This window comes from Musa acuminata, chromosome BXJ2-9, assembly GCF_036884655.1.
Source record: "Musa acuminata AAA Group cultivar baxijiao chromosome BXJ2-9, Cavendish_Baxijiao_AAA, whole genome shotgun sequence".
In the NCBI taxonomy this organism is placed as follows: domain Eukaryota; kingdom Viridiplantae; phylum Streptophyta; class Magnoliopsida; order Zingiberales; family Musaceae; genus Musa; species Musa acuminata.
The window spans coordinates 41,424,601-41,441,981 of record NC_088346.1 but is presented as its reverse complement, the minus strand read 5'-3'; the positions used below and the strand labels follow the sequence as shown (position 1 = coordinate 41,441,981).

General features: G+C 42.4%; 2 protein-coding genes across 2 annotated transcripts; one reads left to right on the top strand and one right to left on the bottom strand.

Annotated features, from left to right (window-relative positions):
* The first annotated feature begins 686 nt into the window (after nucleotides 1–686).
* Nucleotides 687–1,202, top strand: LOC103973201 (cytochrome P450 89A2-like). Its single transcript, XM_065123671.1, has one exon. The coding sequence runs from the start codon at nucleotides 687–689 to the stop codon at nucleotides 1,200–1,202; it is 516 nt and encodes a 171-aa protein (XP_064979743.1).
* Nucleotides 1,203–1,378: 176 nt separating this feature from the next.
* Nucleotides 1,379–3,288, bottom strand: LOC103973198 (hypothetical protein At1g04090). The gene is made up of 2 exons (XM_009387699.3): nucleotides 3,113–3,288; nucleotides 1,379–3,034 (listed from the first exon to the last, which is right to left on the bottom strand). The coding sequence occupies exons 1-2, from the start codon at nucleotides 3,228–3,230 to the stop codon at nucleotides 1,497–1,499; spliced, it is 1,656 nt and encodes a 551-aa protein (XP_009385974.2). The 5' UTR covers nucleotides 3,231–3,288; the 3' UTR covers nucleotides 1,379–1,496.
* Nucleotides 3,289–17,381: the final 14,093 nt, after the last annotated feature.

Genomic DNA, 17,381 nt, shown 5'->3' with positions numbered 1-17,381 from the left:
TTGCTTATTGGAGAACGAGTTCATTAAATAATTCGTTTATAGAATATTAGATAGTTAATGATACCTCATCATTAGATAAGGATTCTATAGTCCAAATTATGTATTAGTCCTTAGACTTGAGATATCAAAGATACCTTGTTTGAGTGTTCCATTCTTTGATACCAGATTTATAAGTTTAGAACTCAGATTTAGTATAGTTGGTTATTAGAAATGACAATCAACCTTATGAAGGTAATTGAGTATCAATAAAGTATCATTCACTCTCGGTATCATATGAGAAATATCTTATATGTTCTTACATAAATAAATCTCTAGCCAAGATCAATCGGATTGAGAGATAATGAGTTATCCGAAAAAATCAAATTAAAATGAGACTTGAGTAGATTTCTATAGGCCTGATAATACCATACCTGATATATAATATCTGGAATATTAGATAGATGAAAAACTATGTCAACAACTCGTGTTATGAAAAAATTGGCTCGTAGCCTTACGCCACATATAGGAGGAGTTCTTTATCCCTCTGAATAAGAAGAAGAAGACCGACTTCATTTTTTCTTACGTAGATTCACTTCTCGGTCTATGCCTGTCTGAGGGCGAAGGATGCGAGCTTACCGACGGGGAGTTCATGAGCCTATGCTCCGAGTTCCTAATTGCCGGCACCAACACGACAGCAACGCGTTACAATGGATCATGGCGCACCTCGTGATGGAGGAGCACCTGCAGCGGAAGCTGTTCGACAAAATCGAGGAGGTCGCGGAGCGCAGGCGGAGATCAGCGAGGATGACCTGCATAGGATGCCGTCCCTCAAGGCGGTGATCATGAAGGGGCTGAGCCAGCACCCTCCGGCCCATTTCCTCCTGCCGCACACGGCATCGGAGGGCGTGAGCATCAACGGCTACCTGGTACCCTGGGGCGCCTCGGTCAACTTCACGGTACCGGAGATGGGGTGGGACGAGAAGTTGTGGGCACGGCCAGAGAGGTTCTTGGCGGGCGGAGAAGGCGAGGAGGTGGGCACAACGGGGGGCCGGGAGATCAAGATGATGCCGTTCGGGGTGGTGAGACGGATAGGACCTCTAGTTCGTCGTGGCCAATCTGTTGAGAGAGTTCGAGTGGAAGCCTGTGGAAGGGGAGGAGTAGGACCTATCAGAAACCCGGGAGTTGACCGTGCTGATGAAGCATCGTTTGCGATCTCGGATTAGTCCAAGAAGTAAATAGATTGCCATGTCAGTAATGATTCCGTGGTAATTTAGTCTTATAATAAGCATACGAATCAGAATGCTCTTAATAAGATTTAGAGAAAATCTAAAAAAAAATTACAGGAAAATTTGATTAATGTGAATTCTATTTAGTGAATATAAATAGCATTTCGAAATAGTTGAAATCATCAAAGCTAGTTTATTTCAATCCATAATATTGCATCTTTCAGCATGATACAATGTATTGAAAGCAGCAGTAATGCTGCTATAATCATCAACATTAATGGAACCAAGTATTTAGTTCTCATCCATTGCCCAACTTCTCTTCTCCTTTGGGCCGGTAGGCCCTTCTTCCCGAAGAACTTCATCGGGAAGACTATTGATGATGCTCTCCAACCTGGACCTGAACTTCCCAGGAAGCAGCTTCTCCACTTTCTTGAGCTCGTTCGAGATGTCATAGCTTATCTTCGGCCCCCACTCCCTCATGTAGTTCAGCCATGCAGGCTCTGTGACCGCCGACCACAAGTACTCCGCCGCCACCACCTCGAAGCTCCTCCCGCTATCGATGCTGTTACCTTTCGCAGTGTCATTCCTGATGCCAATACCCAGTTTGGAATTCCCTTGTAGGACAAGGCCTGGCTTCGAGTACATAGCATGGCCATGCAATGAAGAATACCCCACGGGCTTGTTCCCCCCCTGGAAATCGAGCTGGGAAGCATCCACCCAAGTGCCTGAGCTGTGCTCGGCAAAATAGAGCCTCCGTAGCTCGCCGGTGAAGTTGCTTATCCTTAGTGTCAAGTGCTCCCAGTCACCCACATGCTCTCCTATCTTCCCCAGTGACACGTTGAACAGCCCCACCTTGGCTTTTGCAGGCCCATTGAATGGATAGAAGATCCATATGACGACGTCGGTGAAGGTCGCGCCGAGCATCGGTTTGATGTGTAGGTACAACTTCGTGCTGGAAATGTCTCCTTTCATGATCGTATTCTTCTGGCCGTCATCGGCCGGAAGATCTATCCAGTAGGTGCCGTCGTTGGAGTCTCCCTGGGGAAGGTTCGAACCACCGGAGTCTATAGGAGTAGGATTCTGGTTTCCTTTCTGGTATAGCAGCGCACCGTTGTCGAAGAACCAGCTTACAGATGAGGGGAAGTAGATCTCATCCGGGTGGAAGTAAATCCATGGTGAGTAAGCTTGCATGAGGGCCTCCACTTGACGAAGGTTCGGCATGGAAGAGAAGTTGGCCTTCCTGTTCTTCAAACAAGACAATGCTGCAGAATTCGCAGCTCCATTTGCTCGGGCTATGAATGTTCCAACCGACACACCGAGGGCATTGATGCCCCTTGTAGCGGGCCTTAAGCTATCCACACCGAATCCATCAGTGCTCCATATGTATGCATCGCTCTCCGGCTCGTCGGTCAGGTCGCTCCTCACGCATCTGACTTCCTCGACCGAAGGCTTCTCCGATGAGTTCGTGACGACAAGGCCGACAGCATGGTATCCTTCAGGTGGCGTCGGCAGCCAGAAGTAGCCACGACCATCTTGATTGATGTTAGATGACTCGCTGCTCCAAACAAGGGTGTAGTCCGATGGCTGCGCGAGCGTGTCACCGTCGCCGGAGTCTCTCCCGACCAGAACCCAGCCAAACAGAGGCTGGTTGTTCGGTTGGGCATAGTAGCCCAGCACCGAGAAGCCACTGGGGACTGTCGAAGGTTTGAAGAAGGTTGCACCGAGGCCATCTTGGCCGCCTTCATGGGTAGCCCAAACTTGCGTGAACGTGGAGACTTGGCACACCTCCAGGCCTCCAAGATCTATTATCCCCTGGGCAAATTCCCCACCTAGAAGCCAACATCAAGGAAACAAAAGCTTAAGCATGCGATGGAAGAAGAAATGAGGTTTCCTGTGTGGTTAATTACCTGGTGGCCAAGATGATAACGGAGATGGAAGCTTAAAGGATGTTTGGATTGGGAGAGATTTCCTCCTCCTTGAAACAGAGAGGTCTCTGGTGGTTGGGAAGGGAATACAGTTCCCCATGACGCTTCCTGTGGCCTGTGGTAAGCTTGCTGTAGTTTGGGAGGGAAAGGGCCGGGTGGCAGATGCTGGAATATAAGGAGGTGGGAGTAAAGGTATTAGTTGCGAATTGTGTCCTTGCAGGGCCGTAAACTTGTGATTTGGACCACTGCCTCAATGCCGATAACTCCGAATAAGAAAGCGAAGTGGTTGTAACGTGCAAGGAAGTATGCATGCTCTCAAGTTAGACTTTATCTTAGGGGTTGGGCAAAGCTACAACTTAGCTTCTATTGAAGCTTTAAGCTTTCTTGCCTTTGGAACTCCTACTTGGTACAGGAGTTTAATTGGATGGGCAGTGTTTGGTAGTAGATCACCAATAGATACGCCTTCAAACTAATGGGTCTTAGTTGATAACGTAGTGTTAGGGAAAGCAACGATGTAAGTATCACTCTACTGACCCACTCAACCGTGGGCTGCCACCTAGGCACCAGACATGCATGGAAGAACCCGCACCTCTCCCCTATAGCCATCAGCAACAGCATGATCCTCCGGCCCCTGTACGTCTCAATCTCCGAAGGGGTTGCTCGAGTCGACCAACGGGGTGTATTAATTCCTGACAGCAAGGCCCATCTCCTATTTTACCGTTGCGCAAGCAACCTATTAACCGTCATCAACCATAATTGTGAGAAGGCTCACATGCTTGGAAGCTATGTAAGAAGCCCTCCTTTCTAAGCTTCGATTAGCATGGGAACTCCACATACAAGAGCTGGAGATGTGCAGCAACTTGTAGCTAATCGTTAGCCAGATCAACACAAGTTATGAAGCCTGAGACATTGCCATGGCGAGATACTTAGCTGAGGTATGGATTGGCCCATTTCTTCCATCGTCTTATTATGCAGAGGGTTCCCCAAGTAAACAACACCTAAGCAGACACGTGGGCCAAGCTAGCCTTGGCTCGGTCGGCTAGAAGGAACCATCCAATGGTCTAAGGTTCTTCTCGCCCGAACAATCGAAGCTCGGGACATTACAACCATGGAGCCCGAGGAAAGCTTGATGGACAAAATTTTGTGTTACAAGAAGAATGACGCATTGCCCAATGAGCCCACTGCAGCACAATGACTTCGATGTACCCAAGCCTAGTATTACATCCTCAATGATTAGCTATACTAAAGAGTGTTTAGCCAACTGCTCCTTCGATACCTATTGTCACTCGAAGTCGAGAGAGTTCCAACCAAAGTACATAAAGGAATATGTATGGAGCACATAGGAGGGCGCACCCTAGCCTTCAAAGTTCTCTGGCAAGGCTATTATTGGCCTACCATGTGGAAGGATGAAGTAGCCTATGTGCAAAAGTGCCAAGAATGCCAAAGGCACATGTGGGTGTAGCATCAACTAGTGGTCTCATTGAGCCCCATCAATAATGCCTAGCCATTCACCTAGTGGGGGATAGACCTCCTAAGCCCTTTTTTGCCTACATCAGACCAGTAGAGATTTCTCATCATAGGAGTAGACTACTTCACCAAGTGGATGGAGATCAAGCCCTAAGCATCAATCTCGAAGAAGTAGATGGAGGGATTTAGTTGGAAGAACATAATAACTGGGTTTGCATCCCAAAGGCCCTCATCATAGACAACGAAACATAATTCAACAACTCAAAATTCTATTGAGCTTAGGAGATTTAGCTAAGGTTTAACTTGATGGCCCACCCTTAAACTAATGGCCTGGCTAAAGTCACCAATTAAGTCATCTTAGAAAGCTTGAAAAAGAGGGTGATGGTGGCGAAGGGCACTTGGGTCGACGAGCTCCCGAGTATACTGTGGGCATCTCAAACCACTCCCAAAATTAGCTCGGGCGAGTCCCCTTTTGGCTTAGCTTATGGTGCCAAGGTGGTCCTTCAGCTTGACATCGTCTTCCCGACTCCGTCAGTCGAGAATTTTGATAAAGCCGCATCCGAGGAGAGACTTTGAGTCAGGCTAGATCTAATTGGAGAACTCCAAGGAACACCTTCGAACCTTGAGGTATAAGAAAGCGGTAGCTAAGCTCTACAACTGTCATGTCTAATCATGACAAGTTGGAGTCAGAGACCTAGTCCTTCCGAAGGTTGAGGTCAGCAACCCAATAAGCTTTAAAGGAAAATTGGTGTTTTTTGTAGGAACAAGACCTACTATAGCATAACAAGTCATTATGGTGGAACAAGACCTGCTATAGCGGAAGCCCGCTATGATGGAGTCCTAAACCTACTACAGTGGATGAGCGAAGGCTTATTATGGCGGAACAAGACCTACTATGGTTGAGCCCTAATCCCACTATGGTGGAAGCCGCTACAACAAAAGCCTACTATGGTAGAGCTCTAAACCAACTATGATGGATGAATGAACTATGGTAGAACAAGACCTGCTATGGTGGAACAAGGCTCGCTATGGTGGAGCCCTAATCTAACTACAGTGGATGAGCGAAGGCTTATTATGGCGGAACAAGACCTACTATGGTGGAACAAGGCTCGCTATGGTGGAGCCCTAAACCCACTACAGTGGATGAGCGAAGGCTTGTTATGGCGGAACAAGACCTACTATGGTTGAGCCCTAATCCCACTATGGTGGAAGCCGCTACAACAAAAGCCTACTATGGTAGAGCTCTAAACCAACTATAATGGATGAATGAACTATGGTAGAACAAGACCTGCTATGGTGGAACAAGGCTCGCTATGGTGGAGCCCTAATCTGACTACGACAGACGAACGAAGGCCTACTATGGCAAAATAAGACCCGCTAGAATAGAGCCCTAAATCCACTACGGTGGACGAATAAAGGCATGTTATAGCAGAATAAGACCCACTATGGTGGAGCCCTAAACTCGCTATGGTGAATGAACAAAGGCCCGCTATGGCAAAAGCCACTATGATGGAACTAGACCTACTATGGCGAAAGCCCTAAACCCACTATAGTAGATGAACGAAGGCCCACTGCAGTGGAACAAGACTCACTACAATGCAATCCCGCTATAGTGGAGCCCTAAACCCACTACAATAGACAAACGAAGGCCCATTATGATGGAACAAGACCCACTACGGTAAAAGCTACTACGGTGGAACCCTAATCACATTACGGTAGATAAACAAAGACCCGCTATGGGGAAAGCCACTACGGTGGAATAAGACTTGCTACGGCGAAGCCCTAATCCCACTACAGTAGACGAACGAATGCCCATTATAGTAGAGCCCTAAATCCGCTATGGTGGATGAACGAAAGCCCATTACGATAGAACTACTAGTCATAGGTGCTTTGCAAGCCAATTATATGAGTGATAACATGTGTGATATAATATGCACTCTTTTTTTTATTATATTATTTAATATTTTATATTGATTATTGTATATATACGTTGTGATGTCTATAGATCTGTGCAACGGGAATTGGATCATGATGAGATCACGATAATGAGACTGATTCGCCTTTAAATACAAACCATAAATAATTCCAGTCATAGGTTACTCAAGAGGGATATAAAGATAACTAGATAGACTAGTATACTGTATTCTCGTCCATATGATATAGGTAGTTGATTTCATAGCTGCTCGTGTGGGGACACTAGGGATACAATGCAAGTGCTCATTGGAGAATGAGTTTACTAATTGATCTACTTACGGAATGTTGGATGGTTAATGATGCCTTCTTGTCAAACAACGATTCTATTATCTCAATGGTGTATCTGGTTCTTAGACTTGAGACACTAAGAATATCCTATATGAGTATTCCACTCTTTGATATTAGATTTATAGGTCTAGAAGTTTCTGATCTAACACAATCGGTCATCAAGAGTGGTAGTCAATCTTTCGAGGGCCATTGAGTGTCGATGGAAGATCATTCACTCTCGATATCATGAGAGGAATATCCTATGTATTGTTGCTCAAATAAATCCCTAATCAAGATCATTCGGATTGAGAGAGAAAGAATATTCCGAGAGAATCCGATTAGAGTGAGACTCAAGTAGAAACCATATGGGCCTAACAATACCATGCCCAATATACGATCTTTGGGATATTAGATAGATGAAGGCCTATAGATATATAGTAATTAAGGACAGATAGATACAATGGATTAGATTTCCCAATATCGTCTAGAGACTACAATGTAGTGGCCTAGTACGTTCGCAATCGATAAGTCGAGTAAATTATTATAGAGATAATAATTTACTAAGCTAGAAAGAGTTCTAATATGTATGAGTCATGGCCAACTCGATACTAGGCCTAGAGGGCCACACACATATGGTAGGTGTTACGACGAGTAGAGGTTCAAATATGATATATCCATTGAAGCTCCTATCTTATTGGATATCTAGTAAGCTCTTGAATTATTAGATCCTATGAATGATATTCAATAAGAGCCAATGAGAGATTACTGGGCAGAGATCCACTAATCTAAGAGGCATGGGTAGTTGGATGGAGATCCAATACCCAATATAGTAGGATCCATTAGGGTTAAATTGATAGGGGGCCTCTATAAATAAAAGGAACTAAAGGGTCATGTGCTATGTTCTTTTTTGTTGCCACCTCCTATTCTCCTCTCTCCCTCTCCTCCTTAACTTGCAGCCCCTATTTGGGGCATGTGGATAGCAAGAAGAGGCGGTCCCTTCTTGATTACATGGTGTAAGCTACAAGGAGAATTATGTAGCGATTTGAGGAGCGTCTTCATAACCCCTGTCGTGTGGATCACTGTTAGAGAGGACAATAGACCTCATTTATTTTCACTCACAAATTTGTAAGAGTTTAGGGATATATGATTTCCCTATGTAACACAATCTTCCTTATATGAGTAGTTTTTTAGTTTTGCGGATTTTTGCTCATTAATCTTTGCACGATGATGAAACCTTATTTTCTATAGAAAATTCTAGGATTTATTTTTTCTATGCATGTGATATCATTACAAATTTTCCAATAGTGGTATCAGAGCCAGGTTGCTCATGCAAAAGATTAATTTTTAAACTATGTGTATTGTATTCAATCGCGTAGAATTTTTTTTATGTGATTTATGTCATAGTTTTTAAGATCTGAACGGCATGTCTTTTCCTTGTTGAAAGGTGTTTTAAATTAATATTTTGTCATCAAATTTGTTATCGCAGAATAGAGGAAAAAGGGCAGCAACTGTTGCCTTGTTGTTTAATTGAAAGCTGCTTGCAACCTTAGTCGAGAGCACACTATGCTACTCTCGGCCTGGCCAAAGGCAGCAAGGCTGAGAGCAGCATGGGGGTTGGCATCCCCTACAACCAGGTTTCCTAGCTGCAAGGGGCAACACAAGCGGCTAGCATTTCCTAGCCGCCCAAGAGCCCCTAGCAGCCAAGACTCCTAGCCACATAGGGCAAGGTAGCAGCTAGGGTTTCCTAGCCACCCATACTCACCTTGCAGCTAGGGTTTCCTAACCTCCTAGCCTCATAAGGCAGTCCTTTGACCAGGGTTTCCTGGTTGTATGGGTAACCCTAGCGGCTAGGGTTTCTTGGCGGCATGGGGTACCTTAGGGTAGAGTACCCTAAAGGGCTGTAAAATAATTAATTAAATAATTTTATTATTATTATTATTATTATTATTATTATTATTATTATTATTATTATTATTATTATTATTATTATTATTATTATTATTATTATTATTGAGGCTTGCGAGCCTCCAATTTTTCTCATTTATTATCGAGTCTATATGCTTGTGATTAAGTTATAATTATATGAGAAAGTGTAGCAGGAGCATAGAGGCAATAGCATGACCCACGAGGCTGAGACAAACGATCGCGACACAAGAAGATGCACCGAGATGCTGACAGAACTGACAAGGATGAGATGGATAATTATAGGGCATGGAGATACACCGATACACACATAGATTATGATGTGAGTGATTAGGTCCACTAGTGGTTCGGAGGCCAAACATGACAAGAATCACAAGGAGTTATGATTGACAAGAGTTGTCTACCTTTTTTGGCATAGCGTGATTGATCGAGTCTCTCAAGGTTACGTTGAGATGCCGATTAGATCCCGATCCCTACTAGAGATCCGTTAGAGATCTCCAATTTATATATCAGAGGAAATTGTGTGTTTCGTGAGAAAATAGTGGGAGTAGATTAAGATAGAAAATCGTATCTTAGTTGTTTACTTTTTGTAAAGTCTACATGTTATTTATTTCTACTACATGTTTATTTTCAGCAAATGTCACTTTTAAATTCCTTACATGACATACTTGATGTCAACCACTTCAGAGGTCTAAATTATATGGATTGGCTCCGTAACTTGAGAATTGTTCTCACGATAAAGAAAATCGCGTATGTCTCTAATATAGTGATACCTACAATCAAGGAAGGGGCAAGTGATGATAAGATTGCTCACTACATAAAGTACATAGATGACTACTCTTGCTTAATATGTTGAGCTCCATGACTCCTGAGTCACAGAGACAGCATAAAAAGATGTATGCCAGATCCATTCTCCTACATGTCCATAAATTGTTTGAGGAACAAGGAAGGACTTAGTGATATGAGATATTTAAAAGTCTCTTCTGCACTAGGATGAATAAGGGGATACCAGTTTAAAACGATGTTCTAAAGATGATTGAGTAGATAGAGAAACTTATAGGTCAAAGAATAGTCTTATAGGATAACCTTTGTGCATATCTTGTGCTTCAGTCCTTACCAGATTCCTTTTCTTGGTTCATAATGAATTTTAATATGAACAAGCTTAAGATGACTCTCCTTGAGCTCCTTAATATGTAGAGGGAGATAGAGAGCATTATCAAGAAAGAGAAGCCGCTTCTCTATACTAGTGAGGCCAGAAAGAAAAGGAAGACAAAAAAGTCCCTTGAGAAGGGCAAGGGCAAGGGTAGACCAGGTTGTAATATCTCATTAGTCCCACATCGGAAGTGGGGAATGTGTATGATTAGCTTATAAGGGCCTGATGAGTGTACTACGTAACCTCCCACTTAAGCATTTTGGTCTGCCGTTGAGGACCAAAATGGAATTATTGGTCAGTTAGCTCATCAGACCCGGGTCGTGACATTTGGTATCAGAGCCGACCTAGCATTAGGGCAGGGTGAGAGGGCTGCAGTAGGAAAGGGCTACCCGTGGATGGAGTCAGAGAACTCATCACGGCGTGGAGCCACCACTGAGTTAAACCTCACATGCACTATGCTAGGGTTCGATCTGGGATATGTCGGGCCTTGACGAGGACGTCAAGCTAATTGGGTTGGGGATAATGTAATATCCCATTAGTCCCACATCGGAAGTGGGGAATGTGTATGATTAGCTTATAAGGGCCTGATGAGTGTACTATGTAACCTCCCGCTTAAGCATTTTGGTCCGCCGTTGAGGACCAAAATGGAATTATTGGCCAGTTAGCTCATCAGACTCGGGTCCTGACACAGGTAAAGCAAAGATTGCTAAGAAGGACCCGGTAAAGGATAAAGGCTAGTGCTTCCACTATGGTAAAGGACCCGGTAAAGGATAAAGGCTAGTGCTTCCACTATGGTAAAGATTGGGATGCTAAGAAGGACCCGGTAAAGGATAAAGGCTAGTGCTTCCACTATGGTAAAGATTGGGACTAGAAGAGAAATTACAAAAAGTACCTTGTAGAGAGGGCAAAACAAAAGCTTGGAGAAGCTTCAAGTACATTCATGATCAGTCTTCATTTGTCAAATCCTTACGATAACACATGGGCATTAGATATCGGCAGTGCTTATCACATCTATAATTCATTATAGGTTCTGGCAAGACCTAGGAGATTGGTAAAAGGTGAGATAAACCTCAAGATGGGCAATAGAGCAAAAATTATTCTGGCAAGACCTAGGAGATTGGTAAAAGGTGAGATAAACCTCAAGATGCATGTTGCTTTGTTCCTTCTATTATCAAAAATATTATTTCTATTTTATGTTTGATAGTTAGTAGATATAAATTAGTTTTTGAGAATAATGATTGTTCAATATTATTAGATGATAAGATCATCACAAGAGAAACAATACATAATGGTTTATTTATGCTAGACGTTGCTTCACATATTATGAATATAAGTGTGTCCAAGAGGAAATAAGATGATATAGTGTCTATCATGTATGTTATGCTATATACTAGGCCTGATATAATGTATGCTCTGAGTGTCACAAGTAGATATCAGGCGGATCCAAGCTTAGAGCATTAGAAGCTAGTAAAGTTTATCCTTAAGTACTTGAGAAGGACTAAGGATCTTTTACTGATATATGAAGGTAGTAGCCTCAAGATTAAGAGTTACACGAACTCGAGTTTTCAGTTTGATGTCGATGATAGTAAGTCTGATTCAGGGTATGTGTTCACCTTGAATGGAGGAGCAATATGCTTGAAGATGAAGAAGTTATGCAGGATACTACTATTGACTCAACCACATGACTATTGACTCAACCACACGACGGATACTACTATTCAGCTTAGAGCATTAGAAGGTATGCAGGATACTACTATTGATTCAACCATACGACGGAGTACATTGCTATAGCAAAGGCAACAAAAGAGGGAGTTTGGATGAAGAAGTTCATCACAAATCTAGCAGTCGTGTCGGGCAATTGATTGCTCAAGCGAGGAGTCGATTCCCTTATGTTGTGACAACAATGAGACAATTACTCAAGTGAAAGAAACTAGGTCTCATTAGAAGTCTAAGCACATTCTGAAGAGGTTCCACCTGATCAGAGAGATCATGGCTCGAGATGTAGTAGTGGAAAAAATTTTCATTCGAAGATAGCATCACAGATCCATTGATAAAGCTATTATTTCATACTGTCATTGAGTATCATATAGGTTTGATGGGGATCAAACACATAGGTGATTGACTTTAGGTTAAGTGGGAGATTGCTAGTCATAGGTGCCCGGTAAGTCAATCATGTGAGTGATGACACATGTAATATGATATGCACTTTTTTTATTTATTATATTATTTAATATTTTATCACTTTATATTATCTGTTACACACACATATATATATATATATATATATATATATATATATATATATATATATATATATATATATATATTGTAATGTCTATAGATCTATGCAATAGGAATCAGATCGTGATGAGATCATTATAATGAGACCGATTCGTCTTTTAAAATATATCTTAAATAATATTGATCATAGGTTACTCGAGATAGAATTCGAGATAACCAGACAAATTGGTATACTATATACCCATCTATATGATGGAGGTGGCTAGTCGCATAGTTACTCATGTGGGGACACTAGGGATACAGTGCATGAGCTCATTGAAGAATGAGTTCATTAATTAATCTGCTCATGGAATACTAGATGGTTGATGGTGCCTTATTGTCAAATAATGATTTTATCATCTCAATGGTGTATTTGGTCCTTAGATTTGATATACCAAAGATGTCTTGTATGAGTACTCCATTCTTTGATACTAGATTTATAGGTCTGGAAGTTTCAGATCTAACACAACCGATTATCAAGAGTGGTAGCCAACCTTATGAGGACTTTGAGTGTCAATAGAGAATCATCCTCTCTCGATGTCATGAGAAGAATATCTCATATATTCTTGCTCAAACAAATCTCTATCTAGGGTCATTCGGATTGAGAGAGAAAGAGTTATCCGGGAAAATCTGATTAGAGCAAGACTCGAGGAGAAACCGTATGGGCTTAATAGCACCATGCCCGATATATAGTCTCTGGAATATTAGATGGATGAGGGATCATAGATACATGATTTTGAGGATAGATGTGTCCAATAAATTAGATTCCCCTATATCGTTTGGGGACTATAACATAGTGACCTAGTATATTCATAATCGATGAGTCAAATGAATTATTATAGAGATAATAATTTATTAAGCCAAAAGGAGTTCTAATAGGTATGATTCATAACCAGCTTGATATTGGGCTTAGAGGGTCACACAGTAGGTATTATAATAAGTAGAGGTTCGGATACAAGATATCCGTTAGAGTCCCTATCTTATTGGATATCCAATAAACCCTTGAATTATTGGATCCAATAAGAGATTATTGGGTAGAGACCCACTAACCTAAGAGGCATAGATAGTTGGATAAAAATCTGTACTCAATATGGCAGAATCCATTATGATTAAGTTAATAGGGGGCCTCTATAAATATTAGAGAACCAAAGGGCCATGGGCTAGGTTTTTTTTGCTACCACCTCCTATTCTCCTCTTTCCCTCTCCTCCTCAATCTGTAACCCCTATTTGGGAGTGTGTGGACAGCAAGAAGAGGTAGTTTCTTCTTAATTGCATGATGCACGTTGTAAGGAGGATTGTGTAGTGATTTGAGGAGCATCTTTATAGCCCCTATCATGTGTATCACTACTAGAGAGGAGGACAGTTGACCTCCTTCATCCTCTCTTATAGATCTGTAAGAGTTCAGGGATATACGATCTCCCTATACAACACAATCTCCCTTGTATATGTATTTTTTAGTTTTACGGATTTTTACACACCAATATTTGCACGACGATGAAACCTTATTTTCTACGAAAAATTCTAGGAGATTATTTTTTGTTCTTCCATTGTGTATATGATGTTGCCCCAGATTTCCTAACAAGAACAAGATCCACTATAGTGAACAAACGAAGGCCTGCTATGATGAAAGCAGTTGACAAAAGCCTTAAAACTGCTACATGGAACAAACGAAGAACTGCTACAATGGAACAAGACCTACTATGGTGGACAAACGAAGGCCCACTTTTGTGGAAGCCCACTATAGCGAAGCCTTAAACCCGCTATGGCGAACGAATGAAGGCCTACTATGGTATAGCCCTAAACCCACTACGGCAAACAAATGAAGGCTTGCTACGACGGAAGCCACTATGGCAGAACAAGACCCACAACGGTGGACCCCTAAACCCACTTTGATTGATGAATAAAGGCCCATTATATTGGAAGTCATTGTGATGGAACAAGACCTACTACAGTGGAAGCTCGATGGTTAAAACAAGGTGCCACATGCCCTAGATGAATAGGTCAGGAAACTCGACTCGCACTATCATTAGCCATAGTATTTCCAATGTGGGCTAGTCATGAAACCTCACCCCTGACTCATCATCTAGACATACCAAATGAGGCATGCTTGAAACGCAAAAATCATGAAACACAGCCCCCGTACTCATTTTCTAGGCATGCAAAACAAGGTGCGCCCAAAATGCCAAAAACCATGAAACTCGACCATGACTAAATGGAAATAGTCGAATGGCGTGCCTTGAATCATCTTTCTAGAGCTCTGAAGCATGCTTTTTAGAGGGACAAATGATAGGAAAAATAATAATATAAGCATCACCCTATTGACCCACCCAACCGTCGTTTGCCATTTAGGCGCTAGATGTGCATAGAATAACCCACACCCCTCCCCTGCAATCATCGATAGGAACACGATCCTCTAGCCCTTGCCCACCTTGATCTTTGATGGGACTACTTGAGCCGACTTTACGGTGCATTAATCCCCAACAGCAAGACGCATCCCCCTTTTTCCCCTTTCGTAAGAAGCTTGTTAGCCCCGCCAACCATGATTACAGGAAAGCTCACATGTCTAGCTATAAAGAGCATTAATCCCAGGCGGCATGGCCCAATCCCCCTATCCGAACGCCTAATACAAGGGACCATCCCCTACTTATCCTAGATGTGCTCCAACCCTAACAAATGGTGCTCTCGTAGCCATCCTTCTCTTATGCCACCCTTAAAGAAACATGCTCACAAGCCCTCAATATAAATGAGCTCCTGGACAACGTAAGGGACTCTCGGACCGATCGTTGGTCACACTCCATCAATCACTCAAGTTTAAAAACCAGCTCCAAAGCCTAAAAGGGCAAGCACATCTACTATCTCTCACTTTCTAACTAATTTTACCATCGGAAAGGTTGGGTCGGGAACATCCCCTCGACGCTGACCCTTGTGCAAGGACCCTGGGGAGGCTTAGCATAGATCCTACTTCTAGTAGACAAGCAATACCTCAAGACCATGCCAATCGGACTCATGGTCCATCTAGTTGAATCTCGGATTTTGATGATGACGTCAATTGTCATTTGTTATCTAATCCACATGTTGAGATAAGTGTGCAGGATTAACTATGATGAAAGTAAGACATGCAGTAGGAGTTGCGCCGGAGTCAAGACTATGATCACGTTGGGAGTTCAAGAGCTCGACGGAAGTCCGGACGGTCGTCGGAGGTTCTGCGGGAATAAATCCGAGAAATCCAGGAGCTTGCCAAAAGAAGCTCATTGGAACTCGCCAAGTGGATCGTTGCAAGTCCAGGAGTTTGCTGGAAGTCCGTCGGAGCATCGTTGGAGGTTCGTCGGATGTTCGCCGGAAGCTCGCCGGAAGAAGCGATTGACGCACCGGAAGCAAGCTGTAGTAAATGTCTTAAGAAATTCGTAGTTAACACAATGATTAAGTTAGAAATGGGAGGTGATCCCATTAACTTAATCTTAAGACAATTGGGCCCTTGACAGACCCAAATTGGGCCGAATGGATCATCCCATTCGGACCCAGATTTCTTGGCCAGAGGTGGCACCGCTTGGGTCGACGGTGGCACCACCCAGGGCTCAGTCTCCGAGCTCTGGCTGGGCGGTGCAACTGGCCCAGTCAAGCGGTGGCACCGCCTGAGCTCAGTCTCCGAGCTCTGGCAGGAGGTGCAACCGCCCCTGACAGGAGGTGGCACCGCCTAGAGGCTCAATCTTCGAGCTCTGCTAGGCGGTGCAACCGCCAGACCCCGGAATTCCAGGAATTGATAATTTTGAGCTCGGAATTCAAACTGGGTTGGAGCCTATAAATACCTCACCCTTTCAGCAATGAAAGGGCAACAAAAAACACCGAAATCCTGATCTTATTCTGTGATTTTTAAAGCTCAAAAGTGTTGTAAAGTCTAGAAGTTCTCCTCCCTCTTTTCTTCCAAGTTCTGATCTTTCAAGAGAGGAGAGAAAATTCTGTAAGGGTTGTCTCCTAAGCCCGTCAAAAGGAGTGAAGCTGTAAAATGGTGGTTGGCCTTCGCCTATTGAATGAAGGCCTCTAGTGGACGTCGGTGACCTCGTCGGTGGAGGAAGCCAGAAGTGGATGTAGGTCAAGATTGACCGAACTACTCTAAAATCACGGTGCTCTCTGGTTTGCATTTACTTTGAGCATATTATCTTTACTGCAAACCTCCTCAATAGCTTACTGCCTTCTGCGCTTTTACGATCGTGCTTCAAAGTTAAGTTTTTTCCGAATTGGTGTTTAGACGTAAATCAGTTTTATCATACGAACATCATATTTCAGTTTGCGCTTACATTCTGATTTCCATCATAACTGCAAACTGCCTTTATAGATTCGTTTTAACTGCATCTTGCTTGATCACAAGTTAAAGTGATTTACGAATAGGCTTTTCTACCGAAATCGCTCTTAATGCTCTTTATCCTAACATATCTTACCTTTAGTAGAATTTGATCTCATTATTTTCATGTAAAATTCAGAACCTCATGTCAACGTAGGTAAGAGTGATATGATATGGATCCAATTCAAAACCTCAAGTCAACTTAGGGAAGAGTGATATGGATCCCTGGAACGTTCCTATGTCATAACGATGTGGTTTATGATATGAATTTGCAGATTTTGAGAAATTTCTATGCGCAACATAATGGAGCACATTTCTTCATTTCTGCCCTCATATAATTGCTAATAATTAGATAATTTAATATATACTAATAACAATCCTGATATGAAAATGACTATTTGTGCGCTGTGAGCTTATTATCTTGACAATGAAATTAAGCAAAAAGATGCAGAAATTTTATGAGACTTATACAAGTATGTTAGTAAGATTCTTGAGAAGTTCAAAATCAATAAATGCAAATCTACCAATTAACCTTTTAAACTCAGATTTGAAACTCAACACTGTCGATTGTAACTATAGAAAAATTGACATGACTTTCTACAAATAGATGGAAATTATATACTAGAAATAATATTTTGATCACCAAAATATATTCTACGTTATTGAAATGGGACTCGAGATCTTTAGTTCTAATTTTGTCCAAGAATTCAATCAACTCATGTAAAGCATATTCCTAAAAAGACAATTGAATAATAAAGTCTGTTCTAATAGTTGTTGACCGTGAAATCTTTCCCCAATTGTGTTTGGATTATTCAGCTTGGGTTTTATTATTATTATTATTATTATTA